Source organism: Podarcis raffonei, chromosome 11 (assembly GCF_027172205.1).
Source record: "Podarcis raffonei isolate rPodRaf1 chromosome 11, rPodRaf1.pri, whole genome shotgun sequence".
NCBI lineage: Eukaryota > Metazoa > Chordata > Lepidosauria > Squamata > Lacertidae > Podarcis > Podarcis raffonei.
In genome coordinates this window covers 7,902,964-7,928,308 of record NC_070612.1, presented here as the reverse complement: position 1 = coordinate 7,928,308, position 25,345 = coordinate 7,902,964, and the positions used below count along the sequence as shown (strand labels likewise).

At 46.7% G+C, this 25,345-nt stretch overlaps 1 protein-coding gene across 2 annotated transcripts in view; it reads right to left on the bottom strand.

The window, feature by feature from the left end:
• The window catches only part of SETBP1 (SET binding protein 1), a 261,669-nt gene extending 236,583 nt beyond the window's left edge, over window positions 1-25,086 (bottom strand). Inside the window, exons 1-2 of one of the 2 annotated variants that reach the window (XM_053408673.1) lie at window positions 24,716-25,086; window positions 1,317-1,973 (exon numbers count right to left, since the gene is read on the bottom strand). In XM_053408673.1, coding sequence (XP_053264648.1) covers window positions 1,317-1,832 — 516 coding nt within the window. In that variant the 5' untranslated portion in view covers window positions 1,833-1,973; window positions 24,716-25,086. Of the gene's footprint in view, window positions 1-1,316; window positions 1,974-24,497; window positions 24,597-24,715 lie in introns of those variants that run through there. The other variant, XM_053408674.1, reaches the window with a different exon arrangement.
• Between the last annotated feature and the right edge of the window lie 259 nt (window positions 25,087-25,345).

Below are 25,345 nucleotides of genomic sequence, written 5' to 3'. Positions count from 1 at the left end.
CTCTAGAACTTATCCAGTGGCCTTCCATAATAAGGTGCACTGCAGAAACTTCACCCTGACGTCACATCTAAAGTGGTGTTGCTCACTTGAGTGGCAATCCTCTTCCAAATGTCTCACCCCAGGCCCTTCTGTACAACTAGATTAGAGCCACTGAAGGGATGCATATTATCCCCCCGCTCCTCAAATTTCAGCACGCAGACAGACATGTTAATTGCAAAACACCTTCTGAAAGTCGGCTGTCATTCCAAGGGTCTGCAAGGTTGCTAAGAAATGTACTTTCTTCCCAAAGATTCCTCTTTTACAGAACAAAACATCCCCCCATGTCCATAACACACTATGGAATGAGTCCTTACTCGTGTGTTCTCTCAGGAAGTACTTGAAACAGAAATCCCACCACCTGTGGCTTGCCAAAAATGAACATTTTCAGAAAGAAAGAAAGAAAGAAAGAAAGAAAGAAAGAAAGAAAGAAAGAAAGAACCACTTCTGCTGTCCCTCATTTCAAAGTCTTCCACCTCTGTCTTTAAATCCCTAACAGTTGAAATGATAATGGGGTAGGGTGGGCTTTCCCAGGAAAATCTACTTGGAAGTTTTTGCCTTGCAGAGAGCACCCCATCCATGGGCGACTGGACTTTTTCTTTAAAATAAAAAGAAGAAGCAAAAGCAAACATCACACAATCCACCTAATGCAGACCTTGCTTATGGAACAACCACACGATCCTCTCCTTCTGGAAAACCTTCTCCCTATATCTATCCCTTCCTTGTCAACACAGCCTGTTAGAACTTGCTCTGATGCAAAGAAGTCATTAAGAGAGACAGGCACACCAACAGAGACTGCAGTTGCACGCCAGAGCCTTTAAACCGCACGAGCTCTTCCGGTCTTAAAGGCACGGCCTTTGTGTGTATAACACTAACGGGGCCATTATATTGCCCTTCAAATGGCTCTTTAAAACACCCTTCAGCTGAACCCCCGACAATGGCAAGGCAGCTGGTGTGCAGGGGGCCAGGGAGCCGCTTATGCTAATAGCATTCTCCCCGTTGTCTTGTTACGCCCACCCATCCCCCTTTCTCCACCTCCATCTGTTTATCCCGTCCACCTGTTGTCACATATTTAGTTTGCAAAAAAACCCACCCTTTTGGTGCACAGATTGCCTCGTTCGCTCCCGAAGCAAACAAGGCTGACTTCGTGTGACAAAGGAGATCCCCTAAAGTTAGCAAGACAGAGAAGGGCAAAATGTTGCATTCAGGACACCGGCGGATGCAAAAATAAATAAATAAATGAGGATCATCGAGAAAGAAGAAGGAATGGATTCTCTTACCTTCTTCTTGGAGTGTGACCGGTCCTCCTCTTTAGCTAATTTGCTATTTTTCCCAGCTCTCGAAAGCTTTTGCTCCCCTGACTGCTTAATGGTGATTTTGATCTCGGGAGGGCATATATAGTTCTCCAAGTTCTTGGGGGGCTTCTTGGCTCTCTTGGTCGTCTGGATTTTCAGCTTAAGACTCCCCTCTGTAAAGTTCGCCTCCTTGATGGAAAACTCCTGCTCCTCCAAGCCGTCTCCGGCCACCCATTTCTCGCTGTCTGTGTTGGAAGCGGAATCCACGTCTCTCCCGGAACAGAGCTCGTCTTCCTCCTCGGGCTCCATCCGGTCACTGCTCACAGGGATCCCTTTGGCAGAGCTGGGCTGAGGCAGCATGCCCTCCGTCCCAGCGCCACCAGGGGCACCACCAGGGGCCTTAGCAGAAGCAATGGCCGAGCCCAGGAAATCCGACTCTCCTCCCCTTTGCCGGGAAGTGCCCGAATTCTCCCTTGGCTCCATGGTGACCCCCCGGTCCATGGGGTTTTTACACAGGGGGGAAGGGGAAGGTGAGAAGAGTTGGGGAGCCCCAAGAAGGGAATGGTAGCTTCTCAGTTAAGGTCTCTTAGAGTCCCAATAGTCCAACCACTGTGACGAGCTCAGAAGCATTCAGATCTGCAACTGGGGAGAAAACAGAAAGGAAAAAGGCTGTCAGAACTTCAGCCGCTACTAATAATGAGGTTTATGTCAACTTGGGCTTGTTCATTCATTCATTTATATCCTACAACCTTACTTCCATATGTGCAAGGAGACATTCCAACCACACACCTAGAATTCAAAATGGCACAGTCCAAGAAACTTGATTCACTTGTTTCTGTCAAATATATAAATTTGTTCTTTGGGCAAATGGAGACTTGCTAAATACACTGGATGCCCGGGTTGCGAACGTAATCCATGTGGGAGGCACGTTCGCAACCTGCAGTGTTCGCAACCACGCGTCTGCACACACGCGGGTTGCGATTCGGCACTTCTGTGCATGTGCAAAGTGTGATTTAGCGATTCTGTGCATGCGCAAGTGCCAAAACCCGGAAGTAACGTGTTCCAGTACTTCCTGGTTCAGCGCGGTGCGCAACCCGAAATCACACAACCCGAAGCATCTGTAAACCGAGCTATGACTGTAGTCACTTACCATGGTAAGCCTAGTTGCACATAACAAGGGCTAAGACAGACAATTTCTGGCTACGGAGTTGACTTAAGGGAAAGGGAACTCCACTGCCCTCCACCCCTCAGACAACTGTGGTGGTCTTGGGGAAGGTGGCAATTCTCTACAACATTTGCATAGTGATGTCACCTTGTCTAGCATTTGGCCCGAGTCCTGAACAAGGCCTCACCTGGGATGAGGTCAGCACTTGCATCATAACACTTCCAATGTGTACAGCCCTACTTAACTCTTTCAATTGCAGAGAGGCAGAGGGTTCAAAACTGAAAGGCGAATGCCATAATATAACCTGGGTCTTCGAGCGTTAAAGAACTAGCAGCCCGGACTAAGTGCTGAAACAAAGATAGACACACTCAGAAGGGTTTTTCATGGACACAAACATCATCTTCTCCCCATCCTGCATATTAAGAGGCTTGTGATTTGCAAATTTTCACTACCTCCCACAATCTAACTCCTTGCACGAGGCATTTTCAGCCCCAAAATTTCAAGTCAAGCCACCTCTACTATACCGAATGAGTTGCTGCCGAAAGGAGCCAGCAACCACAAATATATCTTAGTCTCATACTTGGAGCAGACCGCCCAAACCAAGTTAGGTGTGAGTGCATTGTGAACATGAGTTAGTTGACCCCTGTGCATTGCAGGGGGTTGAATTAGATGACCTTTGGGTCCCTTCCAACTCTATTATTCTATGACTCAATCCCAGGTAAACGCTAAATGAACCTGAGTGGCGTAGGAGACCAACAAAAGCATCTCACCAGAAGATCTCAGCGATCAAGGTGGAGCATAAGAAATCAATTGGTCCTTAAGGTAATTTAAATGTGGATAATACATGTGTAATTACCATCAATGGTAAACAATGTTACAATGACTCTTGGTTAAACAATAAAAAAATTGTCTTGCACTGATTTTTTAATAAGGTGTGTCCACTAGCTCCTGTCTCTCTCACCTGGCTCTGGCACATACACCTGAGCTATCAATGAAAACTTAATCCACCTGCCTGAATAATAGTGTCTATCTAGGGAGCTTCAAAGAGGCTGTTTCACCACCTCTAATTCCCATCTTTCCTCACCTTGGGCTGTGCCAGAGCTGTGGGCAGAAGGAATTAAGACCTTAGGACACAATGAGGTAACAAAAAGGGAGCAGCCACAGAGCTAAATCAGGAGGGTAAAAGGAAGCGAGCGTTTGCTTGATGGGTAGCTGGTGATGTTCCTTCCTCAAAATGAAGGAACTGTTAAGGTTTTGAGACAGAAGGTCTGTTGAGGTCAAAGGGGGAACAGCAGAGAAAATCCGAGGGAGAGAGAGAGAGAGAGAGAGAGATTAGGTCCATCTAGTTTAGTACAGTGGTACCTCAGGTTACATACGCTTCAGGTTACAGACTCTGTTAACTGAGAAATAGTGCTTCATGTTAAGAACTTTGCTTCAGGATAAGAACAGAAATCGTGCTCCAGCGGTGCGGCAGCAGCAGGAGGCCCCCATTAGCTAAAGTGGTGCTTCAGAACAGTTTCAGGTTAAGAACAGACCTCCGGAACTAATTAAGTACTTTACCCGAGGTACCACTGTACTGTCTAAGGAGCTCTCCAGAGTTTCAGATGCTGGGCACTGAACCTGGGACTTTCAGAGATTTCTGGAGCAAACTGGAGAGCCAATCAGAGCTTGAGGGAGGCAGGAGACCTAATCTTTGCTTGAAATATTCTGTGATCTGGGTTGCACATGAAGCTGTGCTACTTGATCTTCAAATCCCTTTCAACTCGTTCTCTCCCCTCACTGATCATGTTTTATGAACATCTCGCATCTCTCTCCCTAGTAGTCTCCCGCCACTTGCAAATGCTTGCATCTTTCCTCCTTCATTCTAGTTGCCCTGCTTGCATATTCTCCTACTCAAGATAGATCACCTTTTTATCAATTCCTATCAGAAGGACTGACTCATATAAAGCCTTCAAAGGGGAAATTAAGTGCCAAGAAAGACTACAGTGGTACCTCTGGTTGCGAATGGGATCTGTTCCGGAGGCCTGTTCGCAACATGAAAAGAGCACAACCCGTAGTGCCGTGTCTGCGCGGGTTGCGCTTTGCCGTTTCTGTGCCTGCGCGTGACATTATTTTGCGCTTCTCTGCATGCGTGAGCGGCGAAACCCAGAAGTAACCCTTTCCGATACTTCCGGGTCACCACAGGACGTAACATGAAAGAACGTAACATGAAGCGAGTGTAACATGAGGTATGACTGTATCTCAATCAAAATTCTAAGTCTTCTTTTGATCCATCAATGCACCGCCACCCTTTGCTAAGGCATCCAAAACGCTGAAGGAGGGTTCAAAAATCTCAATGGCCTGTATCCTAGAAATGGCACATGGGTGCTGCTTAGAAATTGGAAATGCCATTCTCCAAATCTAAGTAGCACACCCAGAACTCTCGAGGCATGTGAAAAGAAGACGCATGTGTCATTTCTGTCTTCCCAAAGCCGAGGTGTTAGGGAGTAGATTACGGAATCATATTTGACTCTGCAATTAGGTTTGAGATGCCATAATTAGATCAGATAGTTACCTTTCCATGTAAGTAGCTAACAGAGTAACAGGAGAAGGGTTGGGAAGGCCAACTGTGATTAAACAACTGATGCCGCCATAAATCACAAAGCCCATAAAGGAAACACAGCCTAAGGTGCCAGCATGCCAGAAAAAACATTGAGACAGAATGCGCTGATGTTCGAGTGCAACGCCATAGACGATAAAGCACCACCACTGCCTGTTTGTAGAAAGAAGCATTTGGCCTGTCACTTTGGGCCCTAAGGGCCTCTGCTATCTATGCTGTCCCGAATGCCAAGAGCACGTGAAAAAGGAGGGGCATACAAATGCTGAACGCTAAGCAAGGAAACAGCACATTAAGCCGGCTTATGGGAAATGCTAAGTCAAAGGTCAGATTCAATGGCGCTCACCAGTCCAGTCTGTGTAGTTCCTGAACACAGTGTGCCCTATTTGGAAAAAGGTACCTGGAAAGCAAATGGCTCCAGATTATGCAAGACCAGAAAGTCCAAGACACAGGCATTTAAAAAACCAAAAAAAAAACAACAAGATTCAGAGGCATCGTCTGTCTGAAGAGACCTTCTATAACTAAACAGTATTGGCTGAAACCTCACTGGAAGGACAGATCGTGAAGCTGAGGCTCCAATACTTTGGCCACCTCATGAGAAGAGAAGACTCCCTGGAAAAGACCCTGGTGTTGGGAAAGATGGAGGGCACAAGGAGAAGGGGATGACGGAGGACGAGATGGTTGGACAATGTTTTTGAAGCTTTCAGCATGAGTTTGACCAAACTGCGGGAGGCAGTGGAAGACAGGAGTGCCTGGCATGCTCTGGTCCATGGGGTTACGAAGAGTCGGACATGACTAAACGACTAAACAACAACATTGGCTGAAGTCAGGGGCTGGACCCAGTGTTAGAAACTCAGATAGATCAGCTAGGCATCCAATGGCTGCTTAAACCAGGATTATAGTCGCCAAAAAGGAACACCTGGTTGGTTGCCACTTTGGGGCCAGATGGTTTGGAAGTTGGATTTTTCAATACGACTTTTGGCTTCCTGAAATTCATTCAGATTATGCACATAAAATGTAACAGATAGATCTCTACAGGATGTGTTGAAAACAGGGGAGATCCAAGGATCCCCAGGCATGCGCCTCGAGTTGGTGGAGATGTCAGGTGCCATTCTGACGCCCAAGCATCTTCACTTGGTCACAGGTTTAAGGGTCAGGTTTAAGGGTCAGGAACGCTCTGTCACAAGAGACTAGGGCCCTGTGGGACTTGACATCTTTCCGCAGGGCCTGCAAGACAGAGCTGTTCCGCCTGGCCTTTGGTTTGGACTCGGTCTGACCCTTATGTTTCCCTCACCTTATGGTCTTGATTTATCAGCTACTTTAAAACGAGGCTGCATTTTAAATTGCATTTTAACCTGTATTTTAAATTGGGGTGTTTTTCCCCTATTATGTTTTTATTGTGATTTTATTGGTGTTAGCTGCCCTGGGCCCTGCTCTGGCCAGGGAGGACAGGGTATAAATAAAATTTATTAATATTATTATTATTAAGTGGTCGATAGCCAGGTGCAAAATGTGCCTGGTGTCTGGCAAATTCTGAACACTAACTGGACCCGCACCTCAGCAACACCTCCTCAAGGTCCATCATTTTAGAAGCATGGGATAAGAATGAAATGAATGAATAAATGAATGAATAGTAGTTTGGAGAAAAGGATGACAATTGGCATATTCAACCCATAATACTTTTCTATTCAGTACAGCTCCATGCCACTCACCAGCAACCTTGACAGTGGCAAGAGGCTTGGATTTCTCTGTCCTCACAGCAACCTAGTGAGGCAGACCACAAACCATTTCTGTTTCACACCTGGGGAGCTACAGCTGAATGTGAGTGGCTGGCCAGCGCAGCTGTGAGGAAGAGGTTGGAAGAGTCCACTTCTGTCTTAGATGACCATCATTTACAGCTTTGAGTCCAACCTCTTGTTTACTAAAGCAAGCCAACGGCTGCTTGAAACAGGCTTGTTTTAGTGAACCACAGTTAAGACTAACCACAGTTTACCTGTGCCCGGGTGTCATAGCAAGCGGGATGAGTCTGTAACAAAAATTGAACCCCCCTGCGGCAGAAGAAGACAGGGAGCGCACAAACCAGGGGCTCATCTGTGTAATCATTCACCATAGTTTAGTGTTGCAGCAAAAAGAATTTGTAAGTTGGCTGGGACTAGATCCATTCAGAATACAGTGTCTCTGTAGGATGCCAAGTGATGTACATTATACACCTACGCTGTGTACCAAGTTAAGCAATATAGGTTATGCAGCCACTCCTCGGGCCATAATACAAATCCTTTTCAAATTAGTGGCCACTGTGGAAACATACTGAGGGCAGCAGAATGATTTTTTTTTCCTTTTCGGAAGGCAGGGAGATGACTCCCCTGTATTTCAGACCACATATGATTGTTTTGCAGGAACGTCTTCACCTCTACCAATGGAATTTTAGAGCAGAAGCTTGTGCTCCTTTTGGTAAAGAATTTAATTCAATTTTTAAACCTGAAATGGCTCAACATAGGGATGCAGGTGGCACTGTGGGTTAAACCACAGAGCCTAGGACTTGCCAATCAGAACGTCGGCGGTTCGAATCCCCGCGACAAGGTGAGCTCCCGTTGCTCGGTCCCTGCTCCTGCCAACCTAGCAGTTCGAAAGTGTCAAAGTGCAAGTAGATAAATAGGTACTGCTCCAGAGGGAAGGTAAACGGCGTTTCTGTGCGCTGCTCTGGTTCGCCAGAAGCGGCTTAGTCATGCTAGCCACATGACTCGGAAGCTGTACGCCGGCTCCCTCGGCCAATAAAGTGAGATGAGCGCCGCAACCCCAGAGTCGGCCACGACTGGACCTAATGGTCAGGGGTCCCTTTACCTTTACCTTTATGACTCAACATAGCCTGGGTGGTGTTTGTGTGAGTTGTAATCAAGTCTGAATAGTTCTGTGCAATATTGAAAGCAGATATTATTTTACTGCAAGACCCGTAACAGTTTTCCAGAACATGAAGTTCAGTGATGAAAATGTGCAAATTCCGGGGACTTCCGGGTTAGCGCCATCGACTAATGGCGGATTCCCTCCGAGCCCCGGAGGGAATCGGCTCCGCAGGATTTGGGTCTTGCCACTGCGGCGATGCGGGGACCCTCAGAAATCACAGGCGCTGAAGCCTGTGAACCTGGTGACTCGGCGGGCACCATTTGCGCCCCCCGACCCGCGAAGGAGCCTTTTTAAAGGCTTCGGAACGGGGGACAGGGCGAGCGGCGCGGTGCTGAGAGTCGACTGCTTCTCCTGCGGAGTGAAGCCGCATGCCATGGTCGGAGAGCGCTGACTTCTTCTTGTGAACAATTGGACTTTAAAAGCAACAACCCGTGAGTAGTACGGAAATTGGATTTGCAAAGAAAAATTTTTTTTGAATTAGGCACGATCGGGGAAGGCGCAAACAGGAAGTCCGTCTCCCCATCTTGTAAATAATTTAAAGCAAGGACTAGTTAACTAAGGTTGAGAGAACTTCTTCTTCTTTATTGGGTAAAAGACATTAATTTCACGATTTGGCAGTATAAATAATTTTACTGGAGGATAAGAGCTAATTTTGAGAGCTGAAGTGCCACCCCCCCGGACCCGGGAGTGATCCGCGAGAGAGCCTGTTGAGGAGATATAGAAGAGTTTGACAGCTGTCAAATTAGCTGTCAAGAAGGAAAAAGAGAACTTTGTTTCTGCTGTCTCTGCTGGATATATTTGTTACAATTTGGTTATATTTTGTTGAAAACAAAATAGAACAAAATAGAAGAACTGATACAAACTAACTTGATTTTTGGATTTGAACTGGAAGGAAGATTAAGTAACCAAAATCCCTCTAGAGGGGGTTTTGGGACATTACAAGAATGGCTGAAGGAGGAAAAATTCAAGCTAAATTGGACAGAGTTTTTCTTCTCTTGGGAAAGTTACAAGGCCAAATTGATGTTTTGGCTACCAATGTTGCAACTCTGGACTTAACAGTAAACAAATTCATTGAATTTGATAAGGATTTGACTCAGGAAGTTCATGCAGCTGGACAAAAAGAGAAACTTGAGAGATTTGAGAGTGTGGAGAAAGAGATATATGTTGTTTCTGAGGAAAAGGAAGGAGGAGATGTAATGTTGCAGATGACAAAGGAGAGCCAGAGGCCTGACATGATGGTTACAAAGGAAAATAAGTACTGGATGATGAAAATCTGGTCTGAATTGGAGATTGAAGAATGGAGAGATCCCCTTATGTGGAGATCTGAAGACCTATGGATTACAAATTTGATTAAGGTGGAAGTTGGAACTTTCGGGACATTTGGACTTAAAAGGAGTAAGAAACAAGATTCGGGCTCCACTTTTAAGTATGGAGGTCTGGCTGGAAGAAACATGGACCCTATTGGGACAGAGCTTCTCCGAGATCTGGTGTTTAATACTAAGGACTACCAAAAAAACCGGCAGAGAGGAATTGAGAGAGAATTAAGAGCCTTGGACGTGAGGTCTCCAGGCTGATAGTAGACTAAGACTGATGGACATTTGTTGGGGATCGAAACCGGGAAAGGGGTGGGGTGGGGTTTGGGAATCCAAAGGGTGTACAATTATAATCTGTTTTTTTATTTTGTTTTGTTATTAGTATGAAAATTGGGGAATTCGTGGAAGGGAATTTGGGTCGACTTTAGAAAAAAGTTTTAAGAATGAGCACTGATGTACAAATATTGATGTTTATAAGTTAAAATTGGTTTTTCTAAAATGAATTAAATATAAAAAGGTCAAAAATTGGGGATAAGAACTTGTTGAACTAACAATTTGAATTGGAATATAAGAAGGGGAGGTGTGGGGAAGTCAGGGAAATATGTTATTGAAAATACGGATTGTAAACTTTATGTGTTTTTAACTTTTTTGTTTTTTCTTTTTTGATTTTTTAATGTATTAAGGTGGAAAATCTCAATAAATATCTTTTTTTAAAAAATGTGCAAATTCCTCTGCCTAACTTTCATAACACAACAAAGCTATCGATTTTCAGGGAGACTAAACCTGGTCTTTGTAACTTCCTCTGCCAGTAACTTTTTCTCAACTTACTTTGCATGACCCACAGTCATCTTTCCATACTGAATACCATCATTTGCATCATTTGCACTTCACAGTTCATAGGGCTCCTTTACTCCAAGAGGCCATATGTGGAAAACGTGGGCACTTAAATACCGTGCCATATTATATTCTATGGCCTGCAGTATTATACATCGAGGTTGCCAAGGCAAGTGTTCAAAATTCACCAGGCATGGTTCAAAATTCACCAGGCGCATTTTGCAACTGGTGCAGGTCCAACTGCGACCATGTGAAGATCTCTGGATGCTAGATTCAGGTAGGTAGCCGTGTTGGTCTGACGCAGTCAAAATAAAAATATATAAAATGTAAATAAAAATATTGGTATCTGAAGAAGTGTGCATGCACGCGAAAGCTTATACCAGAACAAATTTGTTGTTGTTTAGTCATTTAGTCGTGTCCGACTCTTCGTAACCCCATGGACCAGAGCTCGCCAGGCACTCCTGTCTTCCACAGAACAAATTTAGTTGGTCTATAAAGTGCTACTGGACAATTATTATTTTTTTGACTGTGTCAAACCAACACGGCTACCTACCTGGAATCTAGAATCATGAAAGGCACCACATTGAGCACCATGAAATGGAAGTCCATCAGGTATCTGAAGAAGTATGCATGCACACAAAAGCTTATACCAGAACAAACATAGTTGGTCTATAAGGTGCTTCTGGATGCTAGGTTGGTGACTGATCGCCCCATCTGGCTGACCCCTCCAGCTTTCTTAAGCAGGTTAAAGCAGAAGATCTTATTTCTTGTATATCCCACCTTTTTTTCAAATGAGTTCACAGTTCATTCCCCTCCTCAGTTAATTCATACAACTACCCTGTGAGGTAGCTTAAGAGGCTGCAAATGACTCTAAGGGTCGCCTAATGAGCTTCATGACTGAGTTGGGATTTGAACCCTGATATCTCAGGTCCTAGTCTGACACTCTAACCACTACACCACACTGGCTTCCTAGAGTATTTCTGCTGTGAGGGAGCTATATAAATTGAGTAGGTAAATAAATATGGGGAAAGCAAAATGTCACTTAGAGAAGTGAAATATTTTCCTTGAAGTTTGAACTTGTTTTATTCTGGGTTGTTTTAATGTGTTGTAAACCACTTTGAGATTTGTTCTTTAAAATACAAAGCAGTATAGAAATGAAATGACTACAGTCACACCTCATGTTACATCCGCTTCATGTTACATTCTTTCAGGTTACGTCCCGCGGCGACCCGGAAGTACTGGAAAGGGTTACTTCTGGGTTTTGCCGCTCACGCATGTGCGCAAAATGACATCACACGCATGCGCAGAAGCGGTGAATCGCAACCCACGCATGTGCAGACGCGCCGCTATGGGTTGTGCTCTTTTCATGTTACGAACGGGCCTCTGGAATGGATCCCGTTCACAACCAGAGGTACCGCCGTAATGATACTAATAAATTTAATTTGGGGGGGGGGGATGGCACCTTGTTGTGGTGACCACAACCTAGGTTTAAGGTGCCATTTATGTCTGAGTTTCGAACACAGACCCAGGCTAACCCAAGGCAGACTGGTGTCAACAGGGAGATTGCAATGGCAAGGCATTTTTTACAGACAAAGCCACCATTAACAGAAAGACAACTGTGCATCCAGGCATACAGACATTAATCAGCCATTGTCTCTTCATGGGGACCATGGTTCTAACCACAATAGATGCTCACACCTTCAGAGGGAGGGATGTGGAAGTGAAGGTTGTCTCATTATAGACAGAGGCATCTCCTAAGCCAAGCAGCGAGTCCAAAATCAAAGAGCAATTATGCATCCCTAAGCACAAGGTCAAAGTTTAGCTGGCCCGAAGGGAGAAAGAAAACCAAGAAGAAGATTACATACGAGCAATTGATCCTACCAAGAGAGCAGAAAATACGCCCAAAGTGAGATTAGCAAAGAATGTGTAACATAAGCAAGCCTCTCTGATGAGTGGCCCTACGGAGAAGAGCTGTACATAATATATCGCAGTGTGCAGCTCATAAGTTATGAGCCCTACAATGTGATAATTGCTTCCAAATGAACCTCTCCTACTCGCATCCAGAAGTCAGGCAGGCAGCATCAAGAAGCGGGGACTTTTCAGTGGTAGCGCCTTGCCTTTGGAATGCCTTCCTTCTAGCGTTAGAAGCTCAGGTAAATAAGCTAGGCACCAAATGGGTCCTTAATCAGGGTTACGGTCACCCCAAATGGAATGTCTGGTTGCTATTTTGAAGCCAAGCGGCTCTAAAATCGTACGACTTTTTGCTTCCTCAGATTCGTTCTGCTTGTGCAGATAAAATATCACAGGCAGAACTTTGCAGGACGTGTTGTGTGGAAACAGGCAAGATCCAAGCATCCCCAGGCATGCAGCTCCAGAGAGTGGAGATGTCAGGCACCCTGGCATCTTCACTTAGTCTCAAGTGGCCAATATCCAGGTGCAAAATGCACCTGGCGAATTTTGGACACTGCTTCCCTCTGTCCATCTGAACAAGTCCCCCTGCTTCATTGATTATCAAACAAAGACCCTGCTTTTCTCTCTCTCTAACTTCCAACAAAGTTTTATGCCATTTTGAAACAGCGTTCAAAGTCTGGCGCTATTTCCATTTTCGTTATTGACATCTTTATTTGGCTTTTGTTTTTATTTAATTTTTTAAAAAAGCCTGTTAGCCAACTTTGGAATCTACCAGATTAGAAGGCAAGTTATAAATACTGTAAGATAAATATTGCATACAATTCTACAGAGAACATTTATAAGTACTGAATAGTATTCAACATGGCATTAAGGAGAATGTTCCGTCAGTGCAAAGATTTATCATCCTTCAGCAAGCTTCTTCTGTTGTAACTTTTAAACACCTGCTGAAAACATTTCTATTCCATCAGGGTTATGTGTGCAATTAAGACCACGTCTTTTCACGCTAATTATCTGATTTTAACCTTTTTACATGGTGTTTACTGTTTGGCTGTATGTATGGATGCTGGTGGCGCTGTGGGTTAAACCACAGAGCCTAGGACTTGCCGATCAGAAGGTCGGCGGTTCAAATCCCCACGACGGGGTGAGTTCCCGTTGCTTGGTCCCTGCTCCTGCCAACCTAGCAGTTCGAAAGCACGTCAAAGTGCAAGTAGATAAATAGGTACCACTCCGGCAGGAAGGTAAACAGTGTTTCCGTGCACTGCTCTGGTTTGCCAAAAGCAGCTTAGTCATGCTGGCCACATGACTCGGAAGCTGTACACCAGCTCCCTCGGCCAATAAAGCGAGATGAGCACCGCAACCCCAGAGTCGGTCACAACTGGACCTGATGGTCAGGGGTCCCCTTTACCCTTTACCTTGCGGTTGTTATGTACAGGAATCCCCAGCCAGATGGGTAGGATATAAATAATAAAATTACTATTTTTTTTTCTTGTTTTGAACCGCTGGGATATTTTATGAATTAGAGGTATATGATTTTTTTTATAACTGAATAATAAATGGTCCTCCTCTCTCCTCCCAGTGTGTCCCCTAAATATAGCCTAATGGTTCTTCAAGTGTGGATCTTGGGGTGACATGGAACACATACTCAGGGGTGAGGAAGTGAGGAATCATACTGCCCTACCACACTATATTTTCAAAGCTCATTCAACACACATTTAAAACACATGCCCCCCCCCCCGGGGAAAAAAGAATCCTAGGAACTGTAGTTTGTTAGGGGTGCTAGGAAGTATAGTTCTGTGAGAAGGAAATGACACTTCCAAATATTCTGTGCGATGGTACCTCAGGTTACAGACGCTTCAGGTTACAGACACTTCAGGTTACAGACTCCGCTAACCCAGAAATAGTACCTCAGGTTAAGAACTTTGCTTCAGGATGAGAACAGAAATCGCGTGGCAGCGGCACGGCGGCAGCAGAAGGCTCCATTAGCTAAAGTGGTACCTCAGGTTAAGAACAGTTTCAGGTTAAGAACGGACCTTCAGAACGAATTAAGTTATTAACCAGAGGTACCACTGTATTTCAATGTGCTTTAAATGTACAACATGTACAGGCAGCTCCCCATTTACGCAGGGGTTATGTTCCTGGGCAGCAGGCTTTTATCGCATATATCTGAAACACCCTTGGAAAAGCTTACAAACACCTTCTAAACCTCTGGAAACCCCTGAGAAACCAGCAACACTTACAAGACACTAAACTCCACCACAATCACTCCCTCCAAACCTCCTTGCTCCAAACTCCAACTTTCCACAGGCCTCAACGGTCAGAGCAAGGGCTCCTGGAATTGCACTTGCAAAGGCTCGTGGCATTGCTAAGCACTGTTTTCATGCCTTTTTGCCCTTTCTGGGCTCTTTTAGGACTGTTCTGGCCATTTTTAAAGTTGCTTCCAGGTTCGGCACAACCGTCATCAATTGGACGTGTGTAAATTGGTTGTACAATGTAAAATGGAGGCAGTGAGAGATTTTACTTTCTTGGGCTCCATGATCACTGCAGATGGTGACAGAAGTCACAAAATTAAAAGACGCCTGCTTCTTGGGAGAAAAGCGATAACAAATCTAGATAGCATCTTAAAAAGCAGCGACATCACCTTGCCAACAAAGGTCCATATAGTTAAAGCTATGGTTTTCCCAGTAGTGATGTATGGAAGTGAGAGCTGGACCATAAAGAAGGCTGATCGCCGAAGAATTGATGCTTTTGAATTATGGTGCTGGAGGAGACTCTTGAGAGTCCCATGGACTGCAAGAAGATCACACCTCTCCATTCTGAAGGAAATCAGCCCTGAGTGCTCACTGGAAGGACAGATCCTGAAGGTGAGACGTCAATAATTTGGCCACCTCATGAGAAGAGAAGACTCCCTGGAAAAGACCCTGATGTTGGGAAAGATGGAGGGCACAAGGAGAAGGGGACGACAGAGGACGAGATGGTTGGACAGTGTTCTCGAAGCTACCAGCATAAGTTTGACCAAACTGTGGGAGGCAGTGGAAGACAGGGGTGCCTGGCATGCTCTGGTCCATGGGGTCATGAAGAGTTGGACACGACTAAACGACTAAACAACAACAGCAAAATTGGTTGTTGCCTGTACTCCACAGCCAATTAGTCATTTCCTAGTTTCATGAATTGAAATGGGAAGGCCCCCACTGTTTATATGCGGCTCAGAAAAAAGAGATCTACTCATAAGACTTGTCAGATTTCTGGGTTCTGTGGGAAAAGTTCTGATTTATTCCAATTTTCCCCACAGACTGCCATCATTGCTTAGGGGCTATAGCACTCTATGCAAATATTTCAGCCAGGGAAATATGTGCAAAACAAAACAGAAATTAAATATAAATGTTGCATCAAGAGAACCTGGGTTTTTATAAGTTGCAAAAACAAGGCTGATTTGCATATGCCTGTTCTGCATAATTTATACCACTTTTGGAAGCCCTACAAAGGGACAAATAAAGGTCTTTGAGGCTCTACGTCCTATTCACTGGAAATCTTGCCCAGTCCTCCTGGGGTTTCTGACATTACAACAGACATTTCTCTTTCCCGTCCATTTTCACAGGCGTGATATTGTATTCTTACATTGTCGTTACTCGCCCTGGGACCTTAAGGTGGGAAAGAAATCTGGTAATAATGAATCTGCAGGTTGCAACCTGGCAACGGTCTCCGTAAAGGGCAGACACCCGCACTGCTGTTTGTTTTTAAATGGAAACTGAGAGTCTCGGGGTAGTAAACTTACATCCACATCAAATTCCCCCCCTGGTGTAATTACCAGGTGCACACAGCCCTTCAAATTAAGATTTTGCAGGAATCTCCCTTTCCCGCCGCCCCCATACTTCGGTGACCTGAAATGCCTCATCAACTGAATTATCTGCCGCATTACTGCAGGCTATTTATACAACGCTTCGAAATGCCTTCATATTGTTATGATTCACAGTTACTACTGGAGTCCCCATGCTAACCAGACAATGTACACAAACCAAAAGAAAATACACAGGCCCTGCCCTCAAGTACGCTCTGTAGATCCAAGAAAGCAGGAACAGAAGGGAATGGAGGAAAACGCTCACAAATCGCGTCTCCACCCAAGATGGACTGTCCATGTTCCCATTGTGCTGAGGGCAAGAGTAGCAGGATGGGAAGGAATTCAAGAAGCTCGTTCAATGAATCTGCAGCGGAAGCTGTGCCAAACCTAGGTGTTGTTATCCCTTTAACGGGTCCTCCTGCTCTCCCTTTAATACAGTGGTTCCCAACCTTTTTTTGGCGATGCCCAACCTAAGCATCTCTAAAATCCCGACCTATAATTCTTATTGCCTGTTGTCTTTGTCCATGGAGTTTTCTTGGCAGGAATACTGGAGTGGCTTGCCGGTTCCTGCTCCAGGTGGATCACGTTTGGTCAAAACTCTCCACTATGACCTGCCCATCTTGGGTGGCCCTGCACAGCATAGCTCATAGCTTCTCTGAGTTATTCAAGCCCCTTCGCCATGGCAAGGCAGTGATCCGGGTCACGAAGGGTCGGACACGACTAAACGACAACATAATTCTTATTATTCAAAAAGTGAACTCCTATTCATGTGAAGGAAGCCTAAAAGGCCATCAACTGTTAATAACTCATTCTCGAATTGCCCCCCTTAAAAATCAAATTGCCCCCCTGTGGGGTGTGTGCCCCACATTGGGAACCACGACTTTAATGGCAGCCTGAAGGCCAAAGTAGGCTCAACGACAGCAGCCATTTTGTTTAGCCACCTGTCTGCCACATTCATGGATAAATCAGGTCTGGATTTTAAAAGGGGCATGTCTCAATCCCTCCCTACCTTATCATCACCCCAATACTCAGGTACGCAAATCCTCGCTTCAGTTCCAGACGTTAGCACAGCTGGATGTGAAGATCCTGAGATGACAGGAAGCAATGAAACAAGACAGTGGAGGCTGGTCCCATCTGATGTTAAAACACACCTGCTTCATACAAATGGGGCAATTGTGTGATTAAGCATGTGCGTCCTGTCTGACCCCAACATGCAAGATTTTAAGCCAGAAGCTTTTCCCACCAATTGCACAGGAAAAGCCTCACCTGCACCAGGTTGCCACAAAGGCCACAAGAGCAAAAGGTGGCAGAGTAGATAAGGCGCTGCTCACCAAGCCCTCTTACAGGTGAAGACAGGGGTGGTCACTGCAGAGGGCTAGTCTCGGCCATCCTTTGCCAAAAGGGGAGTCCTCCAGATGTTTTGGATCACAACGGTTGGGCTTGATGGGAGTTGTAGTCCAAAACAACTGCAAGACTAAGTTGGTGAAAGATGTTCTCAGTACTATTTTTCTAGGGGGGGGGGGAGTGCCAGAACTCACCATGAACACCTCCCTTGTTCTCTTATAATGGTAATGGTGCCCAGCTGAGAAGTGCCGGAACTGAATTCCGGTGAGTTCTGACTGGGGGAAAAACAAACCCTGGATATCCTAGACCTTTCTCAATCTTGGCCCCCTAGGTGTTGTAGGACTACAATTCCCATCATTCTTAGCCAGCACGGCCAGTGGTCAAGGACAATGATGTGAGTTGTAGTCCAAAGGCTGCTTTAACCTGAAATTGGGGAGGGAAGTTCACCCAGCTTCTTCAAGTTTATTTTATTTTAAATGAGTAAAACAGTAGAAAATACAGTGGTACCTCGGGTTACATACGCTTCAGGTTACATACGCTTCAGGTTACAGACTCCGCTAACCCAGAAATAGTACCTTGGATTAAGAACTTTGCTTCAGGATGAGAACAGAAATCGCGCAGCGGCGGCACGGCAGCAGCAAGAGACCCCATTAGCTAAAGTGGTGCTTCAGGTTAAGAACACTTTCAAGTTAAGAACAGACTTCTGGAACGAATTAAGCTCTTAACCCAAGGTACCACTGTACACAAAGGCCATATTCAGGGGTGGGGTGGTGGAAATGGTCTTCAAGATCCAAATGCCTAGACAAACTAGAATGTCTTATGTAGGAACATGCCTTATACAGAGTCAGACCACTGGGCCTTTTAGCTGATCCATCTTCAAGGCCCTTGATACAGCCTTCAAGTTTATCTCTTAGTTATTCCTTGCATTTATATACCATCTTTTCCTCCAAAGAACTCAAAGTACTACATGGTTCTGTTCAGCATTCAAAATACACCAGGAACATTTTGCACCTGGCTTTCGACCACTTGTGACCAAGTGAAGATGCCCAGGCACCAGGATGCCACCTGACACCTCTGCCATCTGCCTGGGGATCCTTGGACCTTACCTGTTTTCACACACTAGCAACATATCCTGGGGAATTCCATCGGTTATATTTTATCTGCAACATCAGAACGAAGTTCAGGAACCAAAAAGTCGTGTTGAAAAACACAACTTTTGAGCTGTCTGGCCCCCAAATGCCAAGCAGGCGTTCCGTTTTGGCGACCGCAACTCCGGTTGGAGGAGGTAATTGGTGCCTAGCTGATATATCTGAGTTTCTAACACTGGTTCCATTTAGGAGGGGGGTGGTGCTGTGGGTTAAACCATAGAGCCTAGGACTTGCCAATCAGAAGGTCGGCGGTTCAAATCCCCGCGACGGGGTGAGCTCCCATTGCTCGGTCCCTGCTTCTGCCAACCTAGCCGTTCGAAAGCACATCAAAGTGCAAGTAGATAAATAGGTACCACTCCAGCGGGAAGGTAAACAGTGTTTCCGTGCACTGCTCTGGTTTGCCAGAAGTGGCTTAGTCATGCTGGCCACGTGACCAGGAAGCTGTACGCCGGCTCCCTCGGCCAATAAAGCGAGATGAGCGCCGCAACCCCAGAGTCGGCCACGACTGGACCTAATGGTAAGGGTCCCTTTACCTTTTTCATAGCTCAGTGGTAGAGCAACTGCTTTGCAGAAGGTCCCAGGTTCAGTCCTCAACATCTCCAGGTTGGGCTGGGAAGGTCCCTATTTGAAACCTTGGAGAGGCACTCTGAGTCAGCACAGACAATCCTGAGCTAAATGGACCAGTGATCTGTTTCAGTATAAGGCATCTTTTGATTTTCCCGTGCCCCTAATTTGTATAGAATGTGGTAGGAAAGTTGAAGGCCAATACTGGGCTTCAAATGCCACCAGGCTTTATCCCGGACACAGGAGCCCTGGAAGTATTTTTGCAAATTTAAAGAAAAGGGCTCTATCTATTGAACAGCCAGCTAGTTTCAGGTTCTGCAACATTCCAGCTTCAAGCTTAAACCCAGGGCAGGGCTCTATACATGAAGTCTACAGCATTTAAAATCAGGCATGAGAAACCTGGTAAACTCCCTGTGTGACTGAGGGGAAGCCATTCCTGTTTTGCCCTCAAGCTGCCCCGTCTGTAAAATGGGGACAAAGACAATGAGCAACACAGGGAGGTCCAAATGACCGGCTCGGTTATCCCCTTCCCCAACAGAACCTCCCCAATACTCCATTAATGCTGTCAAAAAATCCAACAGGAACAGCTTTCCCACTTCACTGTGCTGGGAGGAGCTTCTCCTGCTGAATTTCTGCCTGCTGCTGCTGCAGCAGCTGTAAAAAGGCACTGGAGCTTTGCAAGAAATAGGTGGGGGAAATGAACTGTCAAAGCCAAGGCAGATTTGAAATAGAAATACGTAATGTCCAAAAGGAAAACATAACAAAAAGTAACAGATTCAAAACAAAAACCAAAGAGGAAAGGGAGAGAAACTTTGTATCATTGGATGCTCAGAAAAAAAGGAAGGCAGTTCTCTTAGGGTCAGACAGATATAAAGCTTTGCAGGGAAACTTACAGTACAGTGGTACCTCGGGTTAAGTACTTAATTTGTTCCGGAGGTCCGTTCTTAACCTGAAGCTGTGCTTAACCTGAAGCACCACTTTAGCTAATGGGGCCTCCTGCTGCTGCCGCACCACCGGAGCCCGATTTCTGTTCTTATCCTGAAGCAAAGTTCTTAACCTGAAGCACTATTTCTGGGTTAGCGGACTGTGTAACCTGAAGCGTATGTAACCTGAAGCGTCTCTAACCCGAGGTACCACTGTACAGTGGATGCTCAGGTTGCGAACGTGATCCATGCAGGAAGCATGTTCGCAACTAGCAGTGCCCGCAACCCACAGTGCCGCATCTGCGCATGCGCGGGTTGCGATTTGGCTCTTCTGTGCATGCGCAAAGCATGATTTAGCTCTTCTGCTCATGCACAAGTGCCGAAACCCAGAAGTAACCCATTCCGGTATTTTCGGGTTCGGCGTGATATGCAACCTGAAATCATGCAACCCAAAGTGTCTGTAACCCGAGGCATGACTGTACAGCGAACTCAGATTATCACAAAGTTTAGACAAGCAATATGTCCTCCTTTATACTTCTATTGGTTGAGAGAATAAAAACCCTCCTTCTGACAGAAGGTCTGAGCACTTGGTTATTTCTGAATTCCTTCAGCAAGTTGAACCCAGCTCCAAAAGCTTTTCAGGCCCTTTGCATCAGATTGGCAGGGCGTGACTTTAAATACATGTGTCTCTTAATAAAAAAAAAACATTGCCACCCAGGTTCCTGGGACTGAATGCACCCTTGAAGCTGGCCAGAGTTGCAAGTTCTTGGCCACCCTGCAAAATCCTCCTGTCAGTATGGAAGGGATCGAGTTACTTCCCTCCCCACCCCCCACCCCCCAGCAAGAAGATGAGCAGGATCAACAGTCGGCTTGCTTGGAACATCCTTTCCAACTCCACAGATGTACATATAAGGCAATGGCACACTGGGTGCCCCCACCCCGGAGCGGGCTGGCCAGCATCGCTCCCTTGCCTCACCGCTTTGACCGCACTGCCGGGCTGCTGACATCTTAGAGTTAATGAAACACCTCTGCTTTCAATATAAAGTAAGAGGCGAAAGGGTGGGGTGGGAGGCGAAAATATGGTCCGCATATGCTTTCTCTCCCTTCCACTTGGTTACATGCCACCAACTTCCGACAGGGCTCTGTCTAGACCACCGTTTGCTTCCATAAGTCAAGAGAGGAAGGATAACCAAAAATCCGTCCTCTTCCCCCTCTTCTCAAGCTCTCAGCTAATGTTGAGAGACCTTTCCTAGAAAGCTCGCTTCCTACCAATCTTGAGGATTTCCTGCATCCTCTTCATCTATTGGCCAATTCCGTTCCACCTCCATGAACAGGCACCCATAGGTGAATCCGTGGTGGGGAGAGGGAGAACTGCTACATCAGAATGCAAACTCTAGGAAGTTTCTGCAGGAGCAGAGAGTTGCTAGGAGAAGCAGGGAGAGATACAGTGGGCACTCGGGTTGCGAACGTGATCCATGCGGGATGCACATTCGCAACCCACATCTGGGCATGTGTGGGTTGCGATTTGGCACTTCTGCACATGTGCAAAGCGTGATTTAGCGCTTCTGCACATGTGCGACCGCCGAAACCCGGAAGTAACGCGTTCCAGTACTTCCGGGTTTCGGCTGTCTGTAACCCGAAAAAAACACAATCTGAAGCGGCTATAACCCAAGGTACGACTGTGCGATGGTACCTCAGGTTACAGACACTTCAGGTTACAGACACTTCAGGTTACAGACTCCGCTAACCCAGAAATAGTACCTCAGGTTAAGAACTTTGCTTCAGGATGAGAACAGAAATCACGCAGCAGCAGTGTGGCGGCAGTGGGAAGCCCCATTAGCTAAAGTGCTACCTCAGGTTAAGAACAGTTTCAGGTTAAGAACGGACCTCCAGAATGAATTAAGTTCTTAACCTGAGGTACCACTGTACTCAGCTCTCGTGTTCAAGAGGCCTTCTGCTAGGATTCCTACCTCCTGAGAATAGATAGTATTTCGCTCCCAGTATGAATCCATCCTAGGCAGCTTTCTAGGGAAGAGAAACAGAAACTAGCTCTCAACTTCCCACTCACCCATTCTCTTGCACTATGGAGCCTAGAGGCTCCAAAACACTAAAGACATGAACACTTGCACTCCGCTGCCACTGCAGTCTCTCCTCCAGGCACTAAAGAAATAGGCCTGGAGCAAAAGAGATGCTTCTGATGACCCGTGCCATAGGAACCGCCATAGAAGAACTGATCTGGAGGAGAAGGAACCTTTTCAAGGCCATGCAAGTCTGAATCCGCTCACCCTCCCAGCCACTGGCTCCTCCCAGATCCCATCCACCCCTCCTTCACACCCAGACACCCTCACACACACCCTACACCAAAAGCCATCCACCCCGTGCAAAGGAAAACCTCACTACTGCAGCTCTGATGGGGTTTTACTACAAAAGCTGCTCTCCCTACTTTTCCCTCTGCTTCGGTTTGGAAGTGGGAGTCTTGGATTCGTCAGTGGGGGAGGGAAGGGCATGGGTAGGGGGTGAGGACTTGGGCTTGTTTTCTTCCCTGCTGGGGAGGTCTGGCAAAGTTGACGGGGTTTTTTCCACCCCCGCAAACAGGTCCAAACTCCATCTGTTGCCTCCAACACATCCAGATTAAGAGAAGGCACACACAAAAAGCCAGTTCACATGCGAAATCATCGCAACAATGCGAACTAGATTTCCTAAACCACAACTTTAGTGGGTGGCCGAGATACAATTTTGGGGAGGTTGCAATGTTCCGGGGTTGAGAGAGAAACCCCATTCAAACAACACGGAAAGAAACCCTCTTCTTCTCTCCATCTTCTGGACACAACATAACCTGTATGGTGTTTCTATGATGCCCTACACCACTCCCCAAATACATCACAATGTTGCATTACAAAGGAGCCATCCCTCCACCAAACACAAAAGTATATATTCCAGTTTATTACTTGGTATCAAGCCTCGCAGCATTTGCTATCAGGCTATTTCAACCTTTTATTTATTTTTATTTTTTTCAAAGCAGGCAGCAGTCTGTTGCTGTTTGCAAAAGAAAAGGCATGAGAAGAGAGGAAAAGGAGGAAACCAGAAGCTAAGATCACCTCCTGCCCTCGCCCCCACATGTGCTACAAGCTCTTTCGCTTTCTTAATGCCTTCAACCTCCAGCATTTTCTCTCCCCTCTTGCAAAATAAATAAATAGCTTTGGAAGGAAAAAGCAAAGCAAGTGTTTGCAGGAATCAGAAGCAGAGCTCGGGGATTTGGAGCTGAGGTGGAGGGGAAGACGCAGACACTGTGTTTTCGGTGTGTGTTGTTAAAAAACAACAACCAACTAAGGCATGGGAGGGTAGCTGAAGGGTAATCCTGGATTTATTAGTAGCCGATCTATTAACGAGGTTGACTCTGACACAAACAGGGAGGGGGGCGGGAGAGAGAGAAAAGAAAACCTGCATTGTTAATTATCCAGCCCCTGCTACACGGACAAACACAGAGCGAGCAGGGCTTGTTTATGCGCCGCAAACCGTAGCAGTTGCCAGAGTGTCCTTTTGCCAATGTCAAAATAGCACTCGAAGAGCCTCGCAAAAGGCTTGGCCGGAGAAGGGGTGGGGGTTGGGAGCCAAAGTATAATGCAAACCGCGCAAACATGAAAGCGGTGTGGCCGTAGAGCACTGTGCGATACCCCCAAATTCTGATGCATGTTCTTTCTTTCTTTCTTTCTTTCTCTCTTTCTCTCTCTTTTTAAAAAAAGCAGCGCTGCCATCTCATTCTCCTCGACAGCCACACTTTCCTGGCGCGAAGCTCGCTACTCTCGCAAGATCCACGCTGGAAGCTGCAAGCGAGAGGGAATGCCGTCTTGCCACCCGCTCCGCACACCTCAGACACACCAAGTCTGCCACCTCCCAGCCAACCACCAGCAAAACCCCATAAACACTACGGGTTACTACGGGTAGGTGGGTCGTGGAGGAAGGAATTTAACAGCCCAGTCCTATACGCATGCTTACTCCCAGGCCTGCCCCTTTGCAACCCGATCCTGGCTCCTGTTTTGCTCGCAGGTCAGCCTACTCGCGAGCAAGTGCCCTGCAGGCGGTGCGCTAGCTTTGCTTGCTCCCAAGTAAGCCTGCAACAGCCCTGCAGCCGGATCCCTCTCGCAGGAAGTCCTGCTGCGTCCTCGGCCCCCAAGTAAAGCGCGCGGGGAAATTGACAGCCGCGCAAGCGCCACGAGCTGGGCAGCTTTCCTCGGCAGTAAACCGACTGGATCGGGGCCTGTTCCCAAGCCAGCGCCTGCAGGGGCCCGATCCGACGCCTGTTCTCTCTAAATTCAGCAGAGGGTGGTGGTGGGCGGCGGGGGACTCAATGCCATCCCAAGTCACAGTGAGCTAGCTTAAGGGAAAGGAGGGGAGTCTGCTCCGCAGACTTACCTGGGAGTAAGCCCCCTTGAGCACTGCCTGTGCCTGGGGTGACTGGCTGGGGGCTTACTTCCGAGCAAACACGCCTAGCCTCGGGCCGCATGCGTCCTTGGGCAAACTCCTTCCAGTACCCAAATCACGACCTCCCACTTTCCCTCGCACGCCTTAAAAAAACCAAAAGCACATCAAACCCACGCAGATCCGCAACTAATATCTGCATATAATACTCACAGGTTATTGCAATACGTGTTACATTTGAGCAGCAAACGCAGCGTCAAGAAGCAGCGGGGAAATCCCCCTTTTCCCGCGCCTCCAAAAAAAGAGCTCAACTTTTCGTCCTCCTGGCACTCATCCGCCAGCCTTCTGGAACCCCCTACAGACACCCACCCACCCAAAAAAGCTCCCCAGCCCTCCCCCCAAGTACCCACCCATAGCTCATGAGGACTCACCCATTATCTTCTCGGAAAGCCAAGCGCCTGGCTTCGCTAAGCTCCCCAAAGTCCTTCGTGGGAGCAGCGCGCGCCTTGCCTCTCCTTTCTCCGCGAGGATTCTTTTCAGCCGACCGCGATGCGTGTAGAGGGGAGGTTGGGGAGGCGTGTGAACGGAGTAGGGAGGGGCGGGTTTCCAGATCCCAGACCCCTAAGTCCCTTTTTTGCACCCCTCCAAAAAATTGTTTTTAAAAAATAAATAAAAGCAAAGCAAAGCACCCTTCCCCGCCCCCTAAGGTATTATTGCTCCTTCGGCTGCCGCTTCTGTTTGGCGATTTTGGCGCAGGGGCGCCATGGCGCGCGGGGAACTGTCAGATGGGGGGGCGGGAGGGGGGAGGTGGAGGGGCGGGTTCGCGGGGGCTGCTCGGCGGAGACCCCCACTCAGGAAAGAGGGAGGGAGGAGAGGGAAGGAAGGAAGGAGGGAGGCAGAGAAAAAGGAAAGGGAGGCGATTGCACACGGTGGAGAAACAAGGGAGATGGAAACAGATTTTCTCCTCTCTCTTTTTTTTTCCTCCCAAGGAGGTGAAAAATGGCGCCTCTCGAACAATTTCTCTTTTTTCAAAACAAATCACGCATGCAAAAACAAAAAAA